Here is a 24,705-nt window from a genome sequence, read left to right as displayed (position 1 = left end):
TCCTGTGATGGTAGAGTTTCTACTTAGGAAGTTAGAAACATTACAAGAATTCTTGTAATGTATCCTTACTCTTACGAAGGATATAGAGCTGAATGGGAATACTGAACTTTCAGAAGGCTGGCAAAATCTGTAGCATCTTAATTATCTGGGTTGGGATACTGACTCAAATGCAAGTCTGGTCCCTGGAACTGGCAATACTGTTGCCTTATTTTTGGGCAGCATTGGCAGATGTGATGACACTTAAAGGCACAGAAAATTAGTTTGACATTGGATTGCCGATGTTTAAAGTGACAATGGCCAACAGGAGGCTTTGAAAGGCACCACTCCCACTTGTAAATTGAACAAGATATTTCGGATCACACCCCTGTTGTAATCTGCTGTTTGAGGATTAGTGAAGTTTTTGTCTCCCTCTTGACAGAATCCAGATTAAGAAAGATCAAGTTCCAGCATGTAGATTTAAAAAAGTGTAGCTATATCTTCTCCCACTCACACTCTCCATCTATCAGGATTTGAATAGAGGATTGACCTTATGAATATCAGTAAGACCAGTTTTGAACTGGAAAAGTCTTTTCACAGCTGAGACTCTGGCTTTAGATCTCCAGAGCAAGTGAGAGAACGCTGGTCATTTAATAATATTGGATTGTGTGAATGGTAGGCAGCTTGCACAACTGATCTTCCCTTGAACACCTCACCAAAAGCCTCTCTAAAAGGGGGGCGAGGCCCAGAGTGTTAGAAATGCAGAGATATAAGCCAATTGCCAAATGGCACCTTAAACCTAGGTTATGAGCACCACAACAGAATGCCTAGGTGCTGTTCCTCTCTCAGTGAAAATAATCAAGTAACTGAATGAGTGTACTAGGATTTTGATTGAAAATAAGGGATTGCCAAATTTGCCCTATTGCAACATCAGAAATGATATAGCGCACATGATTAACCTGATGGCAAAACAGCCTACTCTCAAACACCTCATATACAATTATCACTGTTGCCATGAGTGAAACTGAGGGAGAGGGCAAGGATATAGGTGTGCCAACAGATTGTGAGTTTAAGCGAGGTAAGAAGAATGCAGTGAAATATGTCTTCTGGTTCCATAGAAAGGTGCCATTGGGAAGCTTTCACACTGACGGCAAAGGAAATAAAATAATACTGTCGCCACTAAGGTTGTTCTGGAACTAGAAGTAACCAGCAAATGCTTCTAGACAATGTTTCTCATTTGATTCCACTGTGGACAGCTGTGATGGTCCCATTCTATCGGTATAGTGGTACAGCCAGCAGTGCTTCCAGTCAGGCTTTTTTCAAGGACCTGAAGTGTACAGAATTCAAACATACAACTCTATTATTATTCAGGCAGAGGGCCTTCTCGGTAGTGGCGCCCGCCCTGTGGAACGCCCTCCCATCACAGGTCAGGGAAATAAACAACTACCTGACATTCAGAAAAAACCTGAAGGCAGCCCTTTTTAGGGAAGTTTTTAATGTTTGATATTTTTGTATTTGATTTCTGTTGGAAGCCGCCCAGAGTGGCTGGGGAAATCCAGCCAGATGGGCGGGGTACAAATAATAAATATTATTATTATTATTATTATTACCTGTGCATCTGGGTGACTTCATTTTCAGGCATAGTCAGTCATTAGAGGGCACCAGGAAGCTTGCTGCTGCAGCTCAAACTATATCTGTGATCATTGAGGATAGGAAAGAAATGGTTCAAGAAAAGGTGACTACTTGATGTGCTTCTGAACCTAGTGGGGAAGTGGAGGATTTCTGAACATTCCCAGACTCACATCTTATTCAAGACAATGCTCAACAGAAAAGCAAATACAGTAACAATACCTAGGAAAGACAGACAATGTACTGAGTCCAATTTCTGAGAAGGATGACAAAGAGAAGGTGATTCACACATGCCAGAGTATCCTCATTGTGCTAGAAGTGATAAAGTCATACGGTTTGTATACAACCAAAGAAGTGCATGGAAACATCCTAGCAGAAGAACCTCTGATGCTCTGTGTGGCATAGTTGAAGGAAAATGAGAACTGATTTTTAAATTGATTCTTAATCTCAAGTAACAAAACATTCCCATACAAGGAAACTAGAGCTTTGTAGTTGTACAGAAAATAAAGAAAAATAGGAGCAGATGGTGGTATTAGACGGTCTAAGCAAGTGTCTCTCCATAAGGTTCCATGAGTCAGTAGAGGGTGAAAACCATGTTCTGTTGTCTTAGCAAAGTTAATAAAAGGACACCATGTCATATAGGAGGTGTGAGTCTTCCCCCTGCCCCCGATAAATGTAAGGTAATAGGATTAATTTTGGATCTGGTTGTAGCAATTGTCCCATCATTTGATTATTTGTTTGAAAAACTTGTTTCCTGAAAAGCGAATGATTTTGGGGCAAAAACACCACATGTGGATTGTTGTTGTTGTTAATTTATTTATTTTTGTGTTTGTATACTACCCTTCATCTGCAGATCTCAGGGTTGTTCACAACATACTGGAGAGCCAGGTAAATGGCATTTCTGCCAGCAAAGGTTGAATGTGTTATGATCATTTCTCTATAGTGTTGCTAGGCACGTGTACCAGGAGACACAGGTGGCACTGTGGTCTAAACTACTGAGCCTCTTAAGCTTGCTGATCATAAGGTCAGCAGTTTGAATGTGTGTAATGGGGTGAACTACTGTCTCTTTGTCCCAGCTCCTGCCAACCTAGCAGTTTGAAAGCATAACAGGGAGTAGATAAATAGGTACTGCTGCGGTGGGAAGGTAAATGGCATTTCTGTGTGCTCTGCCTTCCATCATGGTGTTCCGTTGCACCAAAAGCTGTGTGAGGATTTTATATAGTTGGGAGATGACCTTTCTCAGTGGATGAGTTGGTTGAGTTGCGTAGTTGCTCCAAACTGTTTAAGCTACATAATGCTTGGGTCTTTATATTTGATTGATTTAGAAAATGTATAATCTGGTGTACCTCTAACCAGCCACATCATCTGTCTCCCAATTTAAATAAAATAAAATTCTGGAGCTGTAAGGAGCTTTTGATTAGTGTAGAAGTCTCTGAGTTTATATAATCCTACTGTTTCCCACCTAGGAAATTAGCCTGATTTCAAAAGGTAGAAGTTCAGTCTCCATTACTTCCATATGGTAAAATCTGATTTTAGAAAGTGGTTAATAGCAGATTTGACCAAGTTAGAAACCAGGAGAGACAGTGGGCAGCCCTATTTTGTGCCCTGACCAATGGGAAATGTCGAAGAGAGTTCCCCATTCACCAAAACGTGGACCAGTGACTCATAGAATAAATTATAAAGCATATCAACCCAGAATGCACTAATACCAAAGGAACATTGAATTGTAAAGATATAGTGCCAGTTTAACCATTAAATGCCTTTACTGCACCCAGCTTCAAGAATACAGTAGGTTCTGGATGTGATTAACTCTAAAAAATTGTATTGAATCCTTCTAATAGAGAAGGCCTTAAGAATCTGACTTTGTGATGGTGGACATAGTTGGGTGAAATTTTTGAATGTCCACTGACCATTATGCCTGTAAATAATTTAGCATCCACATTAATCAATGAAATAGGTCTATATAATTCAACTTGTTCAAGTTCTTTCTGTGGTTTGGTTATAACTGTGATAAACGAGATACACCAAGTTTCAGGAATTTGGCCTCTATTCTATATGTCAAGAAACAATTTCAGAAGAAAATGTGAGATTTTTCTGTTTTGTTTTTTAAACAAAAAGGCTAATGAATCCCTCAGGACTGGGTGCTTTGTGGAGCTTCACATTTTTATTCTGTTTTGGATTTCTGCTAAGAGTCTTATTAAATTTTGGATTTATTTTTTCTTCTTCTAGAAATTTTGTGAAGATTTGGGAGTCCAATGGTTCAGATTTATAGAGTTTTGTATAAAATATTTTAATCCCCCAGTATTTATTTTTGTCTATAGATTTCCCCCCCCCAAAAAAAGTTTGGCGTTTTAAGAGAATGCATCACTTCTTTTGCTGTGTGTGACATGTTCTTAGAGGTGCTGTGCATTTCCGAGGGAGCCAATCAATCCGCCTGAATGTCATGGAGTATTATGTACCATATTCTCCGAGACATGATGACATGTGGGAGGAATACAATGATCTAAGGAACAAGAAGTCATTATGCAGTAAAAATAGGCAAATCATTTGTCATATACAGATTTGCACCTGTATAGAACATACAAATTTGGCACTAAGCTTTCTGTAACCTTATGAAACTGGAACATAGAAATATTTTGGCAACTGAGCCAGTGAACATTTTCAGTGGATGTTCCCAGGAGACATGCCATCTTCTTGGAGACTCAGTTTTACACTATGTTACCATTTCTAAATAGTGTCTTACAGCTTTTAAAACAATGAATCTGTGCATATAAAGCTCCCACATTCCTCAGTCTAGCCTATTTTCATTTACTGCCCACACATTATACTTCTGGAATTCTTGCAGGTCCTGGTGATAACAACTTTAGCTAATAAATACTTTTCGCAATAATTGTGTATGTAGATGTGTATGTGTATGTAGATACACGAGCTACCACTGTATTTGCAACTGATGCTGGTATTTATGTTTACATGATTATGTGCATAAATGTTTTACAAAAATATGGCACAGGTTTGGAGTAAATCACTGATTGAACTTTGGCACCAGTTTGGAGTAAATCAAGACTGTTAAATTCTGAGTGGTTTTTACTAGGGGCCTTGGTTAGATACATCACTTACTGTACTTTGGGGGGTGGGCACGTACTGCAAAGTGTAGGGTTTGCCCTACAAAAATGCTGCAAAGCAGCTGCAAAACGTTGATAGTGGTTTGGAGTGAATTGGACAGTGTTGGTTTCTTGGGTGATACCTATGACCCCTGGTTTGAATACCAATTATTCATTTTTTGGGGTGCTGCAAAATGTGGGGTTTGCACTGCAAAACAATTGCAACTGCTTGGCACCAGTTTGGAGTAAATAGGAGAATGATGTATTTTGAATGGTGTTAATGACAAGCCCTGGTTTGATGTATCACTTACTATGCTTTGAGCATGCTTCAAAAAGATTGCAAAATTTTGGTGCCGGTTTGGAGGTGGTCCCAGATTTCAGGATTCATAATTAATGGAGCTGTTGGTACGAACAGTGTACTGTTTGGTTTTGGGCAATATAACCCAGTTCCGTAGCCTAGCATGGCATTGACAGATACTAAATACATAGTGTGACAGTTTGGCTCTTATGACTATCGTTTCTTGCTGGGTCTTCTGCTGCTGTTTTTGCAACAGCAGATGTGGGTGGCAATCTTCTGTGCTTTCCCCAAAACTTGTTCAAGGACAACTCTGATCAAAATGGTAATGTCTGACATTTGCTGTCCACGTATCTACACATAGCTATATCTGGAGGATGCTGTTCTCTGCATGGCTGCTTGCATTTAGAAATTATATTTGTGCATAAGGAAGCCCATGAGTGTATATATTGGAAAAAGCACTTTTGCAGCTTGGTAGACTAAAAAACGGTTGTGCCACATCACTACTGTTGCTGCTTATCGCCAGAACACCTGAACCTGGGTTTTGTAAATAGCTGCTCACGTGATTCCCATGAGGAAATGTTGTCTTCAGGTGATCAGGTTGAAAAGTTTTCTGTAAACATGTAGGGAGTCTGGCTAGTAACTTCTAAGGACATACTGTCTGAACCTGCTCAGTTTTCACACCAGGTTTTCAAAAACAGGCCTTAGGGTTGGGAATGTTTCTTTTCTGATATGCTGGCTGAAGAAAGACAATTCTCAGAAGTTCTTGGAAAGTTTGACCATAACCTTGGGTTGCTTTGGTTACTCATGTTCCCAGTTGGGGAATTAGACTGTGGATGAACTCAGTTGCAGATATTGGTGTGAATTTAGCACTACTTGTCATAAATAGAAAGGATGTTGCCAAGAGATCCGAATTTCAAGCTTTCATGGCTAATTAGCAGTGGAGCATTACGTTTTGCATGTTCACAGTTCTAGATTTAATACCTGACATCTCTACCAAAAGGATTTGGGGAATGGGAAATCTTTGTCTGAAATCTTGGGAGAGCTGATGTCATATTCAAAGCTTATTGGGCAGCTAAACTAGAAAGATTCCTGGAGAGCTGGTGCTAGTCAGAGTAAGCCATACTTGCTGAGTGTTCTGAACTGCAGACCCAAAAGAGAGCCTGAGTGAGTGGTTTGATGCAGGGATACCAAACAAGGATGTCAAAAATGCCAGAATGGCCTGGTCTAGTGCTTTATTAAAGAAAGGTGTAAACTAGGGGTCGGCAAGGCTTTACTGGGCATGGGCCGGATCACTCCCGCAGAGATCCTTTGTGGGCCAGACCAGTGCAGTGTGACGCCGGAAACCGTGTCTGTGCATGTTTGTGGTGCCAGAAATCGCTTCTGCGCATACCCAGACAGTGGAAATCTGCTCCTGCGCATAAGTGATTTTTGGCATCTGTGGGCATGCACAGAAGTGATTTCCAGCAATGTGGACATGCGCAGACACGATTTCCGGAGCCGCGGAAGAGAGTCCCTGCGCTGTGCTGCGCCAGTTTAGCGCAGCGCGGAGGGACTCACCGAGCGGGCGGATTGGTTCAGGGGCAACTCATGGACCGGTTAAGGTTGCCGACCTCTGGTGTAAACTTACAGTGCAGCTTCCGGCCCATGGGCCTTAGGTTGCCGACCTCTGGTGTAAACTTACAATGCAGTGTAAAGTCTCACTGGCTTTACAGACCTGGGACCGGACATGACAACAGTGGGAGGTTATTGTGCTTTGTCCAGAAAGTGCTAATATGTATAATGTGAGCATTACTTACACAAACGACAGCATAAGTAAATTTGACCAGAACCTCCCATCAATCCACCTGACCTATGAGGGCATAGATGGCAAATATCCAAGGCTTAAAGATAGCTCCCCTCTCTGGGGCAAGAGCCCAGCATCCCAGGGCCCACAGATAAGCATAGCACCATAGCAAGCAAATACGAACCTATACCAGCTGATTCTTGCAACAACTACCAGTTAAAGTAATTGTAGAGTTATCTTGACTATCCAGATGGTGTTTGCAGAGCTCCCAGAACATCTCACCTTTGGTTCAACACATCTAGATGAACCAGTGGGCTGACAAAGAAGGCCTGCAAGGTTCCCCCTCTATTAGAGATGGCAGGTTCAGACTATGGTTGAATCAGAGTGGCTTGCTGATGCCCCGCAGTTAGTGCATGGCAGAGGTGAGAAATGAACATGAGATTTCCAGCTTAAAACATGCTCGCAGCTACTATAACACTTCAAATCATGTATAAACATAAAGTGACTCAGAAAACACACGTATATCCTCTGTTTTTAAAAACTTTTTTTTTTAAAGAGGGGGACAGGTTTTCTAAAAAAATTGTCTCTACATTTTAGCACAAACTGCTAAAACCCTTGCCAATCCACTCCAGATATGTATCATATGTAACTCCCATCCCCCTTGACTTGGAGTTGCATCTTATGTAAATCAATACTACTAGAGTTTTTGAAATAATAATAGTCCTAAGGAAGACCTGGTATCTGGGTATTGGAAGCATTTTGAATATCTGTTTTAAGGCCATTCTGTACAAGAATTTCCAGGTGAAACAACACACTTAAATGTATCTCACCACCCATTTAAAATTAAGGCACATGTGTTTACCTGTAGGATGTGTTCCAAATTCTGCTAATTAGACACAAGTCCAAAATTTGGAGGTCATTAACATGCGTAACCAGTCTTTTACTGTCGCCTTCTAATCAGTATGTAAATCAAGAAACCGGTGTGTTGTGCTCACCTGACTAAGAATCTCTGGACTCTGCCTGAGCACTGGCCTATTTTTAGCTAGGGAGGAATTACAGTAGTTGTTTATCGACACAGTCATATGACAGTATTAACTAGTAGGACGTGACACATGGCCACCAGCTGATTCCTCTGTCTTATGTAGGTCAGAGTTGTGAGGACAAAGTTAGTTTGCCTTGATGAAAGGATATGTTGGATCTTCAGACCATATTCTCTTGTATGCTGCTTGCTTGTTTCCTGAATTTACATTTCTCTGTTTCAAAGACTCAATGGATGTTAATGCTTCCTTATTCTTTTCTCCAGTATCCCTCTGAGGTAGGTCACTAGTTTTCCCCATTCTACAGGTAGAGAAACTCAGGTTGAGTAGCTTGCCAAGGAAACAAGTGAATTCTCTAGGCCGATCCTGATCTTATTTCAAAAGTCCCACATGCTTCATTTCACTCTGCTATGTTGTCTCATATACAAGTATGGAGGCTTTGGGAGAAGGATGGGAGTTGTGTGTAGGAATTAGTTGTAATTATGGTACCTCTGCCTAGTGTGCCTGAAAACAAGGGTTGATTATTGGATCACTTGAGATTGGCTCTTTTACAATGTGTCGGCTAATCAGATTAGACTTCATTAGAAACGCATGTAAATAAAATCCTTCTGAGGTCATTGGACCTCCTCCCCCTGGCAGTAAGTGTATATGAAGAGCGAAGCAAGAGTCCAATAACCTGTTTGGGGTTTGGAAGGGCTTGAATTTCTGGAGTTTAAGGGATTACGGAGAAATTTTGCTGTCTCTCCTGATGAACACTGAATTGAAAATGACACACTGAGTTTAGAGCTGTGTTTGTGCTCTGTGCCAGAAAGAAATCTTAAGTTCTGTCTTAAAGAAACGTGTAAAATAAATTCTGCACATTATGTAGACTTGCATTCATGCCTATGATCCTTCTGCAGATTACTTGACTGATAGTTCAGTTTATCTTTTGATTTCTAGTTACGGCTTTTTGGTTACTTTCAAGGATAAGATTGATAAGGGACAGGAGCCCTGCAAAAGACTGTGAAGGGAGGGTATGGCGCATGGAAAATTATCTTTCCTCTCTCGTACATTGTCAGCCACCCCCCCCCCCCGGCCTCAATTTCAGCCTTCCACAGAACATAGAATATTCTCTCAGTTCCTCTCTGCAACTCAAGCCTAATAGTTTGCTTTACTTGAAAATGAAAAGTGAGAGGCTTAGGAATCCTATCTTGTATGTCAGCTTGGAGAAAACACACTGCTTGGTTTGTATACCACTTTGAGTCTTCCCGTCCCTTCCCCCCTGAAATCAAGCAGTATATAAACTTTATGGAATGAATGAAAGAATGCATCTAACCTCACACTGCATGTTTTGCACCTTGTATGGACCCCAGGGTGTTGTGGAAAGGTTGACTGCACGAATGGGGGGGGGGTGGTCCTACAGATGCCCCCCCCCCAATCCTGAACAAGCTCTGAGGCTTGGTTGGTCTTGACTTGGGAGGGGCTGTTTCCATTCTGTGCGTCCCTCTGTGTCTCCTCCCATTTAGTTAACTGATCAACTATGAACCTGCTATAATAAAGTGTGGTATTAAAACTGTGGATCGTGGAGCGCTTTCCTCTGCAGCTCAGTTTGCAGTTTTTATAAGTGTTCTCTTGCCTGCAAGCACAGTTGCTTTTAATGTGTCATGTGTTTAAGTGACTGTTTTATTCTCAGTTCTGCCTTATTTTTACATCTCAACTTCCTAGAGAGCATCTTCGCACTTTCCTTTTCAACACTAATAGATCAGCACTAATAGAAAATTAGGTCACCTCAGGTACCTGTGCTCTTGGCATGTTTACTAAGCTATTAGGTTCAGAGGCTGTTTGAGTTAATTGACTTGTACTCCAAGACGGTAATGCTTCAGTTTTGCAGATGTTGCTAAACAGAGGTGTTTGACCAAGGAGCTAAAGCTAACTTAACTCTACAGCAGCTTTAACTCTGTTTTTTGTGTGTCACCTAGCCTGAAAAAGTGCAGTCCATAGCACAAAGTGAACATATGGCAGGTTCTATCAGCTCAAATTTTGGTAGCAGCAAAATCATGAGCCTCACTTCACATACTCCTGAGAGTGAGAAAAGAGTATTGGAGGATAAATCCCAAATTCCTAGGACACTTGCTAGTGTTAGTTGTTTGTGGACCAGGCCAGGGGTAGCCTGGGGGGAGGCGTGTTGCAGGGGGCATGCAGGGTTGAGGGAGAGATCTGTTTTAAGTTTTAAAAAGTTTCTTTGGTTGGTTGCCTGCCTGGAGGCTTGGAATAATTAGTCCCTGATCCATAGATCCAAAGTGCTACTTTAGGCAAACCCAAGTTGGATGGATATTTGAGGTGGGTTTTTTGTGATTGACCTGTAGGAGGGTCTGGAAATAGAGATATGGGGCACATAGGCTGTTATTTCTAACCGCAATCTTATGAGGTAGGTTAGTTACAGCAATTACTAGCCCAAGGCCACCAAGTCAGGGTCTTGTTTGAATGGAGCTGAAGACCAGGGTTTAACATTAATACATTGGACAACTGCCAGCTACACCATACTGGTCTTCAATTAGCCCATGAGACAAGCCTCTCCATCCCATGCCATATCCCATAATACTTTGGTAACTCCCCTTAGTTTGAAAGCAGTTTTCCCTGTGGAGTCGATGAGTTAATGGACTGAGAGAACCAAATGCTGAAACTAAGCAAGTATAGTTTTTCGTTTTTCTTTCAAGAAGGGGCAGGTTACCATGAAAGGCAGGGGGTTACAGACCTTTGAGAAACCACAGTCCAAAGCCCCAGTGGGATGCAAAAGCAGTTACCTGGTTCTTTGTATCATTTGGGTCAGAGGGGTGGACTGGGTATAAATTCGTGTTTTTTTATTAAGTAATGATACTTTCCCATGCAAAGAAAGAACCTGCATTTGGCAGTGCCCATCTTCTTTGTTACTGTGGTATGTAATCCTCGAGTTCTTCTGGAAAATGACTCTTGACTTGCACACCGGAGTCAACATATTGGTGGGGTGAGACATCTCAGGAAAAAAACAGTGGGAAGCAGTAATGTGATAAGTGAATGTAAGTATACTTGGCCTGTAATCACCAGCTCACAGCACTTAGAATCATAGAATTTTATTAGAAGGCACCACAAGGAGCCCCCAGTTCATACCCCTGCCATGCAGGAACCTCAACTAAAGCATCCATGACAGATGGCCATTCAACCTACAATGAAGGTGTTTCCACCACCTTCCAATGGAGGCCATTTCACTGTCAAATAGCCACAACTTTCTTAAGGAGGTAAGCAGAAGAGCTTATGTACTGCATTTATATCCCACCTTTTTTCCCTAGGAGTACATGGTTCACTCCCCTCCTCAGTTGATCCCTACAATGACCCTGTGAGGTAGTTAAGAGGCTCTGACTGGCCCAAGGTCACCCAGTGAGCTTCATGACTGAGTGTGGGGATTTGAACCCTGATCTTCCATGTCCTAATCTAACCACTACATCACACTGGCTTTCTAGAATACTTCTGCTATGGGGCAGCAATATAAACGAAGTACCGTATTTTCTGGCGTACAAGACGACTGGGCGTATAAGACGACCCCCAACTTTTCCAGTTAAAATATAGAGTTTGAGATATACTCGACCGCAGATTCTCCACCCGGCGTATAAGACGACCCCCAACCTTTGAGAAGATTTTCCTGGATTAAAAAGTAGTCTTATACGCCAGAATATACAGTAGGTAAATAAATATGGGGAAAGCAATATGTCACTTAGAGAAGGATCTGAAATATTCCCCTTGAAGCTTGAATTTGTTTTGTTCTGGATTGTTTGATTTGGCATTTTAATATGTTGCAAACTGCTTTGAGATCGTTTCTTTAAAACATTCAGCAGAATTGAAATGAAATTAACAACACCAGCAATAATAACAAGAAGAAGTAGTTTAATCATGGGGGGGCGGGGTGAGAATGGCGCCTAGACATACTGTTGTGCTGACTGTAACCAAGATTTAAGATGACATTTGGCAATAAGATTATATATCTGAGTTTCTAACTCTGAGAAGATTTAATCAAACAGGGTATGTTTACCTGGTTTTGTACCCAGAGTAGCCAGGACTGAATGATAATCAGCAGGAATAAAAGTTCTGTATTTTATATTTACACTGTATTGTTTGCTGAGAGTTAGAATAAGAAAAGTAGCTTTGTAATTTTGTGTGTGTAATCGGTAAAAAGGAATGAAAAATGGCTGCAGAGAAACACCCTCATCTTCAAGATAAATGTCTTTGGCTGCTTTGGCACTCTCATGTTAACTGATGGGGAGCATTTTGCCAGCTGACTGAGAATTAACTGAACAAATCTGAATCGTTAGCTGCCTTCATGCTTCTGCAACAGGACATAGGGCTACCCTCTAAAAGGGCACTTCCTGGAAGTCTAAACCACTGAGCCTTGGGCTTGCCGATCAGAAGGTTGCCGGTTCGAATCCCCGTGACGGGGTGAGCTCCCGTTGTTCAGTTCCAGCTCCTGCCAACCTAGCAGTTCGAAAGCACATCAAGTGCCAAGTACATAAGGTACCGCTTCGGCGGGAAGGCAAACGGCATTTCCGTGCGCTGTTCTGGTTTGCCAGAAGCAGCTTAGTCATGCTGGCCACATGACCCGGAAGCTGTCTGCAGACAAACGCCAGCTCCCTCGGCCAGTAAAGCAAGATGAGCGCGCAACCCCTAACGGTCGGCGTACCTTTACCTTTTTACATACTCTTACCTCTACACCAATCTCACTCAATTTATATATATATATTTTTCTCATAAATATTTACTAGGCATTCTATTTGGGTAGTGAATAAGGCACAGCTTAGCTTTGTGTAAGGGGTGTGTGTTGACATGCAGTAGCTTGTTATTTTCATCCTGTGACAGCAAAGAAGATGAAAGATTCCACAAATAATTCAGCGTAATAGCATGCCTGCAAGCCTCTCAGAACTTGCCTTCTCTCTCTCTGTCTTTCTTTCTCGTGCACATGTGCTGTTTTGAGGAGCCACACTACGAACATTTCTTCAAACTGATTTCAGAACAGAGACCGCTTTTGCTGCTGTTCTCTGTTCCCTGAAAAGAGAAGCTAGGAGACACTGCAGCCTGTTACAGAACACTCTGGCATCTCCCACTGAAAGCACCAGGCTAAGGAACCCTTTCCAGTTATTCCTACTGGAAAAGGGCACCGCGCTTCAATATTTAATCAAAATAATATGTAATCCGTTTATAAATTAGGGCTCTCCCTTAAACTCTGATAACAAAACAATGTCTGAACAAATTTCTGTTAGGGAAAAAATGATCCAAGTCTGAGAACTGTACCTAGATAATCAAATCTAGATTATGTCTGGCCCAGTACAAACCGATATCTGTATTTTTAGGACTGTGACGCAATTAAAAGAAATGATAATGTCCATCAATCTAACTGAATCTGGCTGCAGCTGGAAAAAAAGTTAATGCTGTAGAAAAAAACTATTTATGGATGATACACTTATGTCTCACAGAAGAAGCCATCCTCATCACAAGATGCTCACCATCCATGTTTTTTATTTGTACTTCTCTTGATATGTGTTGCATGGCTACCAGGAAATGGGTTTCCGCTATCATGAAGGTTTACAAGATTAAACCTCAAAATAATACAATAAACAAAACTCAAACCAAACAACAGAATAAAAAAATGAACCAGAAAAGTAGAGTACAGGGAGGGTGAGATGTCCCCTTGAGATAAGCTTTTTTTGTGGGGGGGAGAACATTGTTAAGCCTTTTCTGGGAAAATTTAAAAAAATTATGTGATTGTCTGAAATTCCCCCCCCCCCCCGAACACTAATTCCGGAATTGGAATCCCAGACATGTCCAGGGAAATCTGGATGTATGGCAACACCAGAACACTTCCCACCCCTCTGATCCCTTCCAGCAGCCAGAGCAGATTTGCAGGATCAAAGCAGTCGGTGGAACAAATATGTTCGAGCAGCCAGAAAGTATGGTGTTCAAGAGAGTACTGTAGTTTATCCACTGTATTTTGAAATCCTGAGTAACAAATCCTAAGCAGTTTATGGCGCAAGGGGAAAATCTGGCAAGATAAAAGCTGCCAGTGGCAGGTGATTTTAAAATTCAAAATACACAGGGACAGTGAGAACAGAGGAGCATTGCCATCTAGTGGTAGGAGGGGAAATGATGCAGGAGATTGGAGCGTGACACGAAAAAGCAGGACTTTCAGGAGCCAAGCTGTATCTCTGGAACTACAAAATCAGTTCCACCTTGGACACCAGTTCTTGGCCAGAGGAGCAAGTACAGTGGTTACAGACCTGAGAACACACCAAGTGGAAGATAGCATACAGAACGATTCCTGCAGTCCCCAGAGGAGAGATGTGTGGTGACCCCCAATGGTGGGAGACAGAGGCAGCAGTGTGAGGACGAATGACTCCTGGTTTCAGTTGTTTCTACATGAATGCCCAGAGTATGGAAAACAAGCAAGAAAAACTTGAACTCTTAATACAGGATGGCAAACATGACCTAATACTGAAAGCTGGTGAGATGAGACTCTCGACTGGAATGTAGAAATGGGGGGGGGGGGTACAACCCACTCAAACGAAATAGAACAAACAGGAAAGGAGCAGGAGTAGCATCATATGTAAAGGATGTGTATGCTTGTGAAGAAATCCATGACCTGGAGCATGGAAGGCAGATTGAAAGTATATGGGTAAGGATTGTAGGAGAGGAAAACCGCAGTGACCTTATTGTGGGTGTCTGCTTATAGACCTCCCACCCAGGTTGAGGACTTGGATGATTCCTTCCTAGAGCAGATTACCAAACATTCAAAAAGGAGAGAGAGATAGTAGTCATGGCAGATTTCAATTACAGTGGTACCTCGGGTTAAGAACTTAATTCGTTCTGGAGATCTGTTCTTAACCTGAGGTACCACTTTAGCTAATGGGGCCTCCCGCTGCTGCCGCGCGATTTCTGTTCTCATCCTGAAGCAAAGTTCTTAACCCGAGGTACTATTTCTGGGTTAGCGGAGTCTGTAACCTGAAGCGTCTGTAACCTGAGGTACCACTATACCCCAAAATCTATGGAACTCAAAACTCTGCCAAGAATGAAAAGTCCAACAAATTCCTCAGTTGCCTCGCTGACAATTTTGTTTCCCAGAAGCAGGTCATCTCTTTGACCTAGTGCTCACCAACAGGAAGGAAGGAAAGAAGTGAAAGCACAGGGAACCTTGGGAAGAAGTGATTATATGCTCCTGGGTTTCATTATATACAGACAAGGGAAAACTGAGTGTAGTTGGACATGCACTGGACTTTAAGAAGGCCAATTTCAAAAAGCTTAAGGAACTGCTGGGTAAAGCCAGTGTTAGAAACTTAGGTATGTAAACTAATCTCCAAATAATGGCACCTTAAACCTGGGTTGTTGCCACAATAGAATGTCTAGTTGCATTTATTTTCATGAATGGAATTTGTTGTTGTTCATTTCACTTCTATACCACTTCAAAGAAAAAATCTCAAAGTGGGTAACAACACATTAAAGCCGTAAATAAAGCAATCCAGAATAAAAAAGCGACAAGGCATCTCTACAGATTGGCTGACTGGCTGGCGCACAGCAGTGTCTTTTGAACACTGAATGTACTGTAAGGTGAATGAGGGTCTGGACCCTTGGAATATGTGCAATTTTGCATTCTACTTCCTAACTGGAGCTGGTTTATTGGCCTCATTCCATTACGCCTGAAGCATTCAACCTGAACTCCCTGCCTTTGGCAGAGACGTGATCATGGCTCAGTGATGCTACCAGAGTGCTGGATGTACACCTTACTCTTGAAATGAGTCATCCATTGGAAAGGAATGGGATCTTCCAGGACATTCCTTTCTCTCAAGACAATAATCTCTCATTAATGAATCAAATCACCAGATGCCATCCTTTTGTACATAAAACCAGAATTTTCATGCCATTGATAGGTATCCCAACCCAGCTTTAACTGTACTACCAAATAATTGTGCTTAGCAGAATCAGTTAACAGGGCTCCTGAACTGAAACTTGGCTAGCAATTTAAAATTAAAGTGTGAAATTCAGTCACACCACCTCTGCTGCTGCTAAGTCTTTGTGTCGCCGTTCCTCTGCTTGCCAGGCTCACAGTGCTGCAGTGATAGCAGAAGTCATAACTGATGAAATGTCTCTGGATAGGCAAAGCAACCCTATGATGCCCCCTTGGCTGCTCCCTTTATTCCTGTGTAAAGTACCCTCCTGTCTCTAACCCTCCTTTTTGAGCTCCCATGTCCCTACTACCCATTACTTCCTCAGGCCACTGTCTAATTTGTTCCCTCACTTTTCTCTACCATGTTTCTAAATCAGGGATTCCCAAACTGCAGCCCACAGAACATTAATTTCCTTATTATGAGCTTGTCTGTAAGCAGCTATGATGCGGGAGTTACGTTCCAAGGCACCCATTGAAAAATCCTGCAAAGGCCCCATTCCACCCCTGCTCTGCTCTGCTTTGCTCTTCTCTGCCCTGCCTCGTTCTGACCTCCCCTGCCCCCATTCCGCCTTTTTAGTGATGTTTCAGTGATGTCTTTATGATGTTTCTGGGTCCGGCGTGATGTGCGTATACACAGTTGTACACATATTGAACGCGTGTAAACATTTGGCTACCTGTATATAGCGTGAAAGACGTGAGCTAAGTGACTAGTTTTTGGATTTAATGTGTTAATTGTTATAACAATTAAAAATTCACTTTTATTCAGGAAACGTGTGAATTGAGACATTGGAATCTTGGGTTTAACTTGCAGGCAGCAACCAGTATGCCCAGATTTACAATAAACTTTAAGAGTCTATATAACTCCCCAGTTATTTGACTGTATTGGGTTCCTTAATCACAGAATTGTTTCATAATCATTTTAATGCCAACCCTGTGTAGGACTGAAAAGAGATCTCAAATTTCTAATTGCCCTGTGACCAGACCCTTGAGTTTTCCCCATGTACAAAAAGCAAACCATCTCCCACACCCTTGATTATTCCTCAGGGAAGACTTTGGCACCCCCATGCTGTCCTCAGATGTATATGCTGCTTTTCTGCTGATGGGTAAAAGAATTTGGCCTTGGGCACCTTTTTGTTTCAAGGCAATGACCTGACAGCCTCCCTCTGCTGAATTTTCCATTCTCTTTTTACTTCCACAGCAGTGACTCCAGCAGCAGCTCAAGCGACGAGTCTCCGGCCCGTTCAGTTCAATCCACGGCAGTTCCAGCACCCACCTCCCAGTTGCTTCCATCTCTGGAAAAAGATGAGCCCCGCAAAAGTTTTGGGATTAAGGTTCAGAATCTTCCAGTGCGCTCCACAGGTAAGATCTAAAGAGGCACAATCCATAATTAATGCTAAACCAAAGCAATATTGTGACTGCCCATAATATTCCACTGGAAAACGCAAGCCCTGTTTAATGAGCTTTGAACTGCATTGGTAGGCTACCGCTGATGCAAAAGCTGGTGGAAAATATGTCATATTGCAAATAGGGCAGCATTAATTTTGATAGAGGGTTTTTTTTTAAGCAGTCTGGTTCATCAACCTAAGGTGCATGGAATTTTCCTACCACAGGTGAAAGATACCTAACAGTCAAAGCAGGGTTGTGTATGTGCCTTTAAATCAAAATTCTGTGCACAGTTTTGTCAGTTTTGCACAAAAGAGGACTGAGCAAATTCGCACATTTGCGCAATTCTGGTTCTGCTCATCATGGGAAAAGGCAAGAAGAAACAGAGCAATACCAGTGGAGGCTGTATTGAGGTTCCTTTATGGCCAGGGTGGTTCTGCTAGGCTTCTCCAAGTGCAGACTACACATCGCTCTATGCAGGGAATGGTTAACAGTGAAAAGAGGGGAATTGGGGAGGAGAGGCGGCATGTTTGGTTGGGAGAAGGGTGAACCCAAGCAGCTTGTTCTGCAGGTGGCAGTTCTGTGTGTATGTAACACTATACATCTAAAAATAGAAATTCACCACACAAAAGAGTACAAACCACAACCTTTGTGCTGCGTTTTCCAAAAAGGCTACAGTGTCTTCTGTAACCATCAGCATGAATCTTCTGCTTTGCTTCTTGGGGTGTAGACACCAGCCTTAAAGATGGTTTATTCCACGAGTTCAAGAAGTATGGGAAGGTGACATCTGTGCAGATTCACGGAGCCTCTGAAGAGCGATATGGACTGGTGTTCTTCCGGCAACAGGAGGACCAGGAGAAAGCACTCAATGCTTCCAAAGGGAAACTCTTCTTTGGCATGCAGATTGAAGTGACTGCTTGGATAGGGCCAGGTGAGCGCAAGGAGGTTGTTGCAAGGAGGTTGTTGCTGGCCCTTGAAAATTGGCAGGTTGCCTTGGGCTGGCCCCTTAAAGGAAAATCCAAATAACAACAGTTTGGCCCAACTGAAGCACAACAAAGCCATGAGCTGGTTTTTAAGTTCTCCAGAATGGAGAAAATTCATGAAGAAAGCTAGCTTGGTGTTGCTTTACATAGGAAATACTGAAATGGACTCATTCTCTTCTAGGAATGTTGGAGATTGAACATGGGGCCTTCTGCATTCAAAGCAGATGCTCTACCAGTGAGCTATGGCTCTTCAAGTTTAGCGATGCTTAGGTTGGCCCTAACAAAAACATTAGCCAGCTGGTCATTTTTGATGCATTGGCACCATCCATCAGGAACCTGTTCACAAATCCCATTGAAGTGGGCGGGAGCTCTTGTTTCAGTTTCCCCCTCCAGATTAGTCTGTTGAATTTAGTTTCTGCTTATGGAATAGGAGTTGGTAGACTGCTTTGACCTTTAATTTGCTGTCATTACTAGATCCATAATAATTTGAAATGGGGTGGGATGAAGCTCAGCCCTTCTGACATGGCACTTTAGAGAGATTTAGACACGACAGAATGTTAAAGAGAGAAGACACCACAGAATGTTAAAAGAACTTTTTTTTAATCACCTGCCTCCAGAAACAGAGAGCGAGAACGAATTTCGGCCTTTAGATGAAAGAATAGATGAATTCCACCCTAAGGCAACGAGAACTCTGTTCATCGGCAATCTAGAAAAAACCACCACATATCATGACCTTCGCAACATTTTCCAGCGTTTTGGAGGGATAGTGGTATGTACAGTGTATGTGTGTGTTTGTATCAGTTCATTTGAGAGAGAGGCATGTTTCAGCTCATTAAATGTAAGCTGTGAAGGTCCATTAATCTGATAAGTATCACTGGATCTTATTGAGCCATGCTATAGAAAGAATAAATTTGGAAGGGGGAAAAGGCAGCTTTCGTATCCCTGGGTAGCCTTTAACAACCTTACATTGAAAACCACCCTGTTGAGATCTCTGAGCCCTACATATGTCAGATACTGCCTCCTTTGCTGTGCTCCCTTGCAAGAGGAGGTGGCACTTGAGGCAGCTTGTTAGAAGGCTTGCCTGGCCCTTCCCACCTACAAGGGCCCAAGGAGGAAGAGCACTGGGGGCAGCTGTGCAGCCCTGGGACTTCCCTTCCTGAAGTGTGCAGCTCTTCTCGCTTTGTCCTGAAGAGGTGGAGCCTTTTCACTTGCTTACTAGGCATTTGCTAAACTCATGTCAATGGCTGAACAATGCAAGTCTGGTTCAGCAGCAAGTGCTTCCGCTTCTGTGTGTTTGGCATTGGGGAAGGAGAATGTGTTAGCAAGCAGGACCGAGAGTTGCCTGGGTTGTGTGTTGCCAGGCCTCTTAATCCCCCACCTGCATGCCCTGAAAAGCACTGCGTGCAAACTCAGGAAACATCCAGGAGAAAAGAGACTGTCATTTGCGCACACTGACCGTGCAAGTGGGGTATGTTGCAGATCCACTGTTGTGTGGATGCCTCATCATTAATGGAAAAGTGACCCCTAGGGGTGTAGCTTTTTGTTTTTGCTTTAATTGCTTGCTTGCTTGCTCACGGCAAGTCAGTCACCCTAAGTTGGAAGCTCCTATGCTGCTATGTCACTAGAACAAAGACTGGCTGGTGCTAGAGAAGTCCTCTCTTTGGGCAAGTCTTTGCTTCCCCACCTTTGTTTGGAGCCAAAGGCTTCTGGAAATGGAAGTCTTCTCTGGATCTTTTGCTCTTGTCCCTGGACTTGTTGAAGGTGCTGGAGTCTCCTTCCTTGCCTGAACCTCCTAGCACACTGCTCACAAAGGCAGAAGTGAGTGTTGTTTTGCAAAAATAGAAAGTGTCCAGCTTCTATTTCTAGCTTGGGAGGATGACTCGTCCTACTCAGAGAACATTGTGCCTGCCTCGGCTCCTAGTCATCAGAGTGAAGTCTGGCCAAAATGTTGTTTATCCTTCTGCCTGCCTAAGCCCATTAAATCCCCAGGTAGATAATTTCTCTGGGACAGGTTTTAAATATTTCCAGAGTATCTTAGTCACTACTTAGATTTCAGCTGTCTCTAAAGATATATATTTATATAAAGCCAGCATTCAGATAACTAATCAGCATCACAGTGTTGTTGCATTGTTGCTGTTGTTCATCTGGTTTTTATTGTGTGTGTCATCTTGGTTTAGAATGAGCTGCAAGATGAGGAAGGGAGGGAAGAGTGGATTGTTGTGGTTTTGCATGAGCAGTATTTTTAAGAGCATAAAAATAGGACAGGAACACTGAATGGTTCTGGGGTATTGTCATTTAGAAAAAGAAGCTAGGGAGGGGAAACTGCTTCTGTCACTTGTGTCCACACCCCAACCTGACCTTGCTGGTTTAGGAAGCAAAGGAGAGTCCACAGATGTGAGTGGATACTTGACCTAGGGCCACCAGTTGCAGATTCCCACTTACGTTGCTGAGCTTTAGAGGGATGTGTGTGTTTTTGACTTGCCCAACAACTGCTTTAAACTGGGGTCCAGCTGCATCCCTGAATGCTAACCTGCAAAACTATGAGCCTGCTTCCTCCTTAGCAGGGCATTTTCTTTGACCAGCAGTCCTCTTGGTGCCCTGTGGCCTAGTCTGTCTCTCAGTGTGAACTGCTTTCCTTCCCCACCAGGATATTGACATCAAGAAAGTGAATGGGGTTCCCCAGTATGCATTCCTGCAGTACTGTGATATTGCAAGTGTGTGTAAAGCGATCAAGAAGATGGATGGGGAATATCTCGGAAATAATCGGCTCAAGGTAAATTTTCTCCTAGAAGTACTGCTCTGTGAGGGTTTTTTGTTTTTGTTTTTGTTTCCAGAGATTTTAAGTGATTCTTGTCAGCTTAAGCCGTGAAACAAGGATAAGATGCCCTGTGTCCCTGTTAGGGCCTTTCTTTTCTGTTTGCTTGTAGTTGAGATTGGATTGTTTCTGGGATTTTCAGTCCCTCCAGATGGCATGAATGGGCAAAGTTGTTTGACCATCTTGGTGCAGAACCTGGAAACCAAATGGGCATGGAGGTGGCATTTGTTTTCTTGCCCATTCACAGTTTTCTCTCCAGCTCCTTATCCTGCCTGTCCTGTATAGACTGCAAGTTGCACTTGATTCACTTGCCATAGGAAGGGGTCACATTTTGTGTCCATTTAAGCTTCCGGAATTTGAGTTAATTAAAACTGGCTTTAAAAAAAAACTGGCTTAGTACTTGCTTGCACCTGCTCTACGGATCTTAGATTAGAATTAGGTCTGCTCTTGTTAAATGAGCTTAATTGTGAATTCTTTGACTGACTGGAAGTTTTGCCCTTTTGTGTCCAGCTGGGCTTTGGGAAGAGCATGCCCACCAACTGCATGTGGTTGGATGGTCTTTCGACAACCCTGACGGATCAGTATTTAACGCGACATTTCTGCCGCTATGGTCCTGTGGTGAAGGTAGGTGGGAGGCTTTCTGCAGCACGAAGAGGTCTCCTCTCTTCCTTCCTCAATAAACCTGCTCTTTTCTGACCCCCACATTCAAGCTCCGTCCTGAAGACCTGCTTCTGTCTCTATATTTCTCTCTCTCTCTATCTCTCTCTATCTCTCTCTCGGCTGAGCCTATCCTTCCGAGAGGTCCAAAGCTCTCGCCACCTTTTTTTCAGTTAGGGAAATGGCATGTTAAGGCAAGCCAAACGTGTGCAGAGAGTGCTTGGTGTGTCTGCCCACCTTCTCTTCCTCCCCCACCCCACCCTTGCAAAACTGTGAATCCCCCTAGAATTGTGGGTGCATGGCCCACTTCAGTGACAGGGCTCAGATTAGTCACATTAGATGCAGAAGTTGCCTTATGGCTCCCATTCTAATTGCAGAGGCAACTGACTTCTCTCCCCTCCCCCCAATGCCTTTAATCTCCCCTCTTCCCCCTTGCAGGTATCTCAGGTACATGCACTGAGCTGCCTTATGATCTCTGGAGCAGAGGTTGATCTTAAAGTCATGTAGCGCCTCTGCATGAATGAACCATGCAGGGGGGTTGGACAAGCTTGAGCCAGAAATGCCTCTTGCATAATCTCTGCAGGGAGTGGGTGGGATTTTGAACTCTTGGCATTACTTCCACAGAGCCTGCTGGTGCGTTGTGTCTCGAGCAACACACATTTATCTCCTTAGTGAAACTGTAGTTTCTTACACTTGTTTTTTGTTCTGTTTTTTTAAACAGAATTTGTACTCTCCGGGCATAAAATTTGCAACTGCAGGGAAATAAGTAAAATACAGAAAAACAAAATAAAGGCCTACCAATGCCTCAAGCCACATTATTCTCAATCTGGAGCAGTCCCTTTCGCCCCCTTTTATTGTCTCTGTTACAAGATGCCTTGTTGCGGGGAAGGCTGAAAACGCCTCTAAATTTGGTGTTGTAACCATATCTATTCTCCCTGCCCCTAGTTGCATTTGTTTGCTGGGACTGACATTTCTGTCCTGTGGATGAGGCTCTTATTTTGGTTTTGTTTTGTTTTTTTGTTCTTACAGGTGGTGTTTGACCGCTTAAAAGGCATGGCTCTCGTTATCTACAATGAAATTGAATATGCACAAGCTGCTGTAAAAGAGACCAAGGGGAGGAAAATCGGTGGGAATAAAATTAAGGTCTGCAAAATTAAGTTCCTAAAGATTAGCAGTAATGATAATAATAAACAATAGTAAATAATAGGCCAGGCAGGGGAATTGCTTAATGACACAGAATGCTTTGCCAAAGTTTTTCTAAGTTTGATTATTGTCACCCCCTCTGCTGAGTGGAGCTGTGCGGGCATCTCCAACTGCTGCTTGCAGCCTTTCCCTTCCTGTCATTTGCTTTGCTCAGTTCTTCTCCTTTCCTAAGTTCTTTGGCTGCTGGACCTTGTGCCGCTAACATCTCTGCAGCTGTAGAATTTCCTTGGCCCTCTTGGTTCACCGCATCCTTCCCAAGGAGAGATCACCTTGAGTGCAGGAGTCTTGCCTTGTGTACATGGATGTGCCAGGTGTGTTGACCACCTGGCCTGTGCCATTTGGGGCATAATAAAGGCATGTGTTGTGTCCCATGGTGCTTTTTTCGAGATGGAGATAAGTTCTATGTCAGAGGAAAGATGTGGTCCTTGTGGTGCATTGGGCACTGTCCAGGACGGCCTTTCAAATGCTGTCTCCTCTTGTCTTGCTTGGTTATCTGCTTCCAAATAAGACATCCTACCTGGTGTCAGGGGTGTGGGTAGCCCTCAGTAGGATAGCCCTCCCCAACCTAGTGCCCTCCCAGTGTTTTGGACCACAACTCACATCAGCCCCAGCCAGCAGGAAGGCACCATATTTTTTTGGCGGGGGGAGGTAGGCGGGGCAGGGGACTGCACTAAGAGGTGAACACCGTAAAGGATGAATTTAACATTGAGCCTCCTGTGTGTTAGTTCTATAGCTTGTGTGGCTTCAGTGAGTTTGATGTCTGCCTGCTCTATTGCTGTGGAGTATTACAGAATGTCTTCTGGTGCATCCGTCTTAAACCTTTTAATTACTGGCCTTTGATTAAAATTAGCCGTTTGGGTTTTTTGACATTGTAACAGGTGTTTGAGGATTGTTTATTCAACTTCCTGAGAGAGGGATTTATTGAATCTAATTTATAGAGTTGGAAGGGACCCAAAGGGTCATCTAGTCCAATTCCCTGCAATGCAGGAACCTCAGCTAAAGCATCCATGACAGATGGCCACCCAACCTCTGCTTAAAAACCTCCAAGGAAGGAGAGTTCACAATCTTCCGAGAGAGACTGTTCCACTGTTGAACAACTCTTACTGTCAGAAAGTTTTTCTGTATGTTTAATCTAAATCTCCTTTTTGTGACTTGAAGCCATTGGTAGGAGTCCTACCTTCCAGAGCAGGAAAAAACAAGCTTGTTCCATCTTCCATGTGACAACCCTTTAGATATTTGAAGATTGCTGTCATATCTCCTCTCAGCCTCCCCTTTTCCATGCTAAACATACCTAGCTCCTTCAACCATTCCTCATAAGGCTTGGCTTCTAGACCCTTGATTGTCCTAGTTGGCCTCCTCTGCACACGTTCCAGCTTGTCAACATTCTTCTTAAATTGTGGCACCCAGAACTGGACACAGTATTCCAGGGTTGGTCTGACCAAGACAGAATAGAGTGGTACTATGAATTGCATCGATCTGAACGCTATACTTCTTTTGATGCAGCCTAGAATAGCATTTGCTTTTTTGCTGCTGCATCAAACTGTTACCTCATGTTAAACTTGTGGTCCACCAAGACCCCTAGATCCTTTTCACATGTACTGCTAGTAACCCAGGTGTCCTCCATCCTATATTTGTGCATCTGGTTCTTCTGCCTAAGTGCAGAACCTTACATTTATCCCTATTGAAATTCTTTTTGTTAGCTTGCACCCAGTTCTCCAATCTGTCTTTTTGAATTTTGATTCTGTCTTCTGTGGCATTAGCTACTGCTCCCAGTTTTGTGTCATTGCGAATTTGATGAGCATCCCCTCAATTCCTTCATCCAAGTCATTTATAAAGATGTTCAACAATGGGCGCAGGACAGAACCCTGCTGCACCCCACTTGTCACTTTTTTCCAGGATGA

General features: G+C 43.0%; 1 protein-coding gene across 7 annotated transcripts in view; it reads left to right on the top strand.

Annotated features, from left to right (window-relative positions):
* Nucleotides 1-24,705, top strand: part of SPEN (spen family transcriptional repressor) — a 67,863-nt gene that overhangs the window by 27,653 nt on the left and 15,505 nt on the right. For 3 of the 7 annotated variants that reach the window (XM_033159336.1, XM_033159340.1, XM_033159333.1), the window contains 6 exons: nucleotides 16,962-17,122; nucleotides 17,877-18,077; nucleotides 18,747-18,898; nucleotides 20,777-20,902; nucleotides 21,455-21,568; nucleotides 22,631-22,744. In XM_033159336.1, the coding sequence (XP_033015227.1) occupies nucleotides 16,962-17,122; nucleotides 17,877-18,077; nucleotides 18,747-18,898; nucleotides 20,777-20,902; nucleotides 21,455-21,568; nucleotides 22,631-22,744 (868 nt within the window). The remainder of the gene's footprint in view (nucleotides 1-16,961; nucleotides 17,123-17,876; nucleotides 18,078-18,746; nucleotides 18,899-20,776; nucleotides 20,903-21,454; nucleotides 21,569-22,630; nucleotides 22,745-24,705) is intronic. The other 4 variants (XM_033159335.1, XM_033159334.1, XM_033159337.1 and 1 more) reach the window with 4 other exon arrangements.

The sequence above is a fragment of the Lacerta agilis genome, chromosome 8 (genome assembly GCF_009819535.1).
Source record: "Lacerta agilis isolate rLacAgi1 chromosome 8, rLacAgi1.pri, whole genome shotgun sequence".
Classification (NCBI taxonomy): domain Eukaryota; kingdom Metazoa; phylum Chordata; class Lepidosauria; order Squamata; family Lacertidae; genus Lacerta; species Lacerta agilis.
Note: the sequence above shows the minus strand (reverse complement) of the source record. Positions and strands in the feature narration are given on the sequence as shown.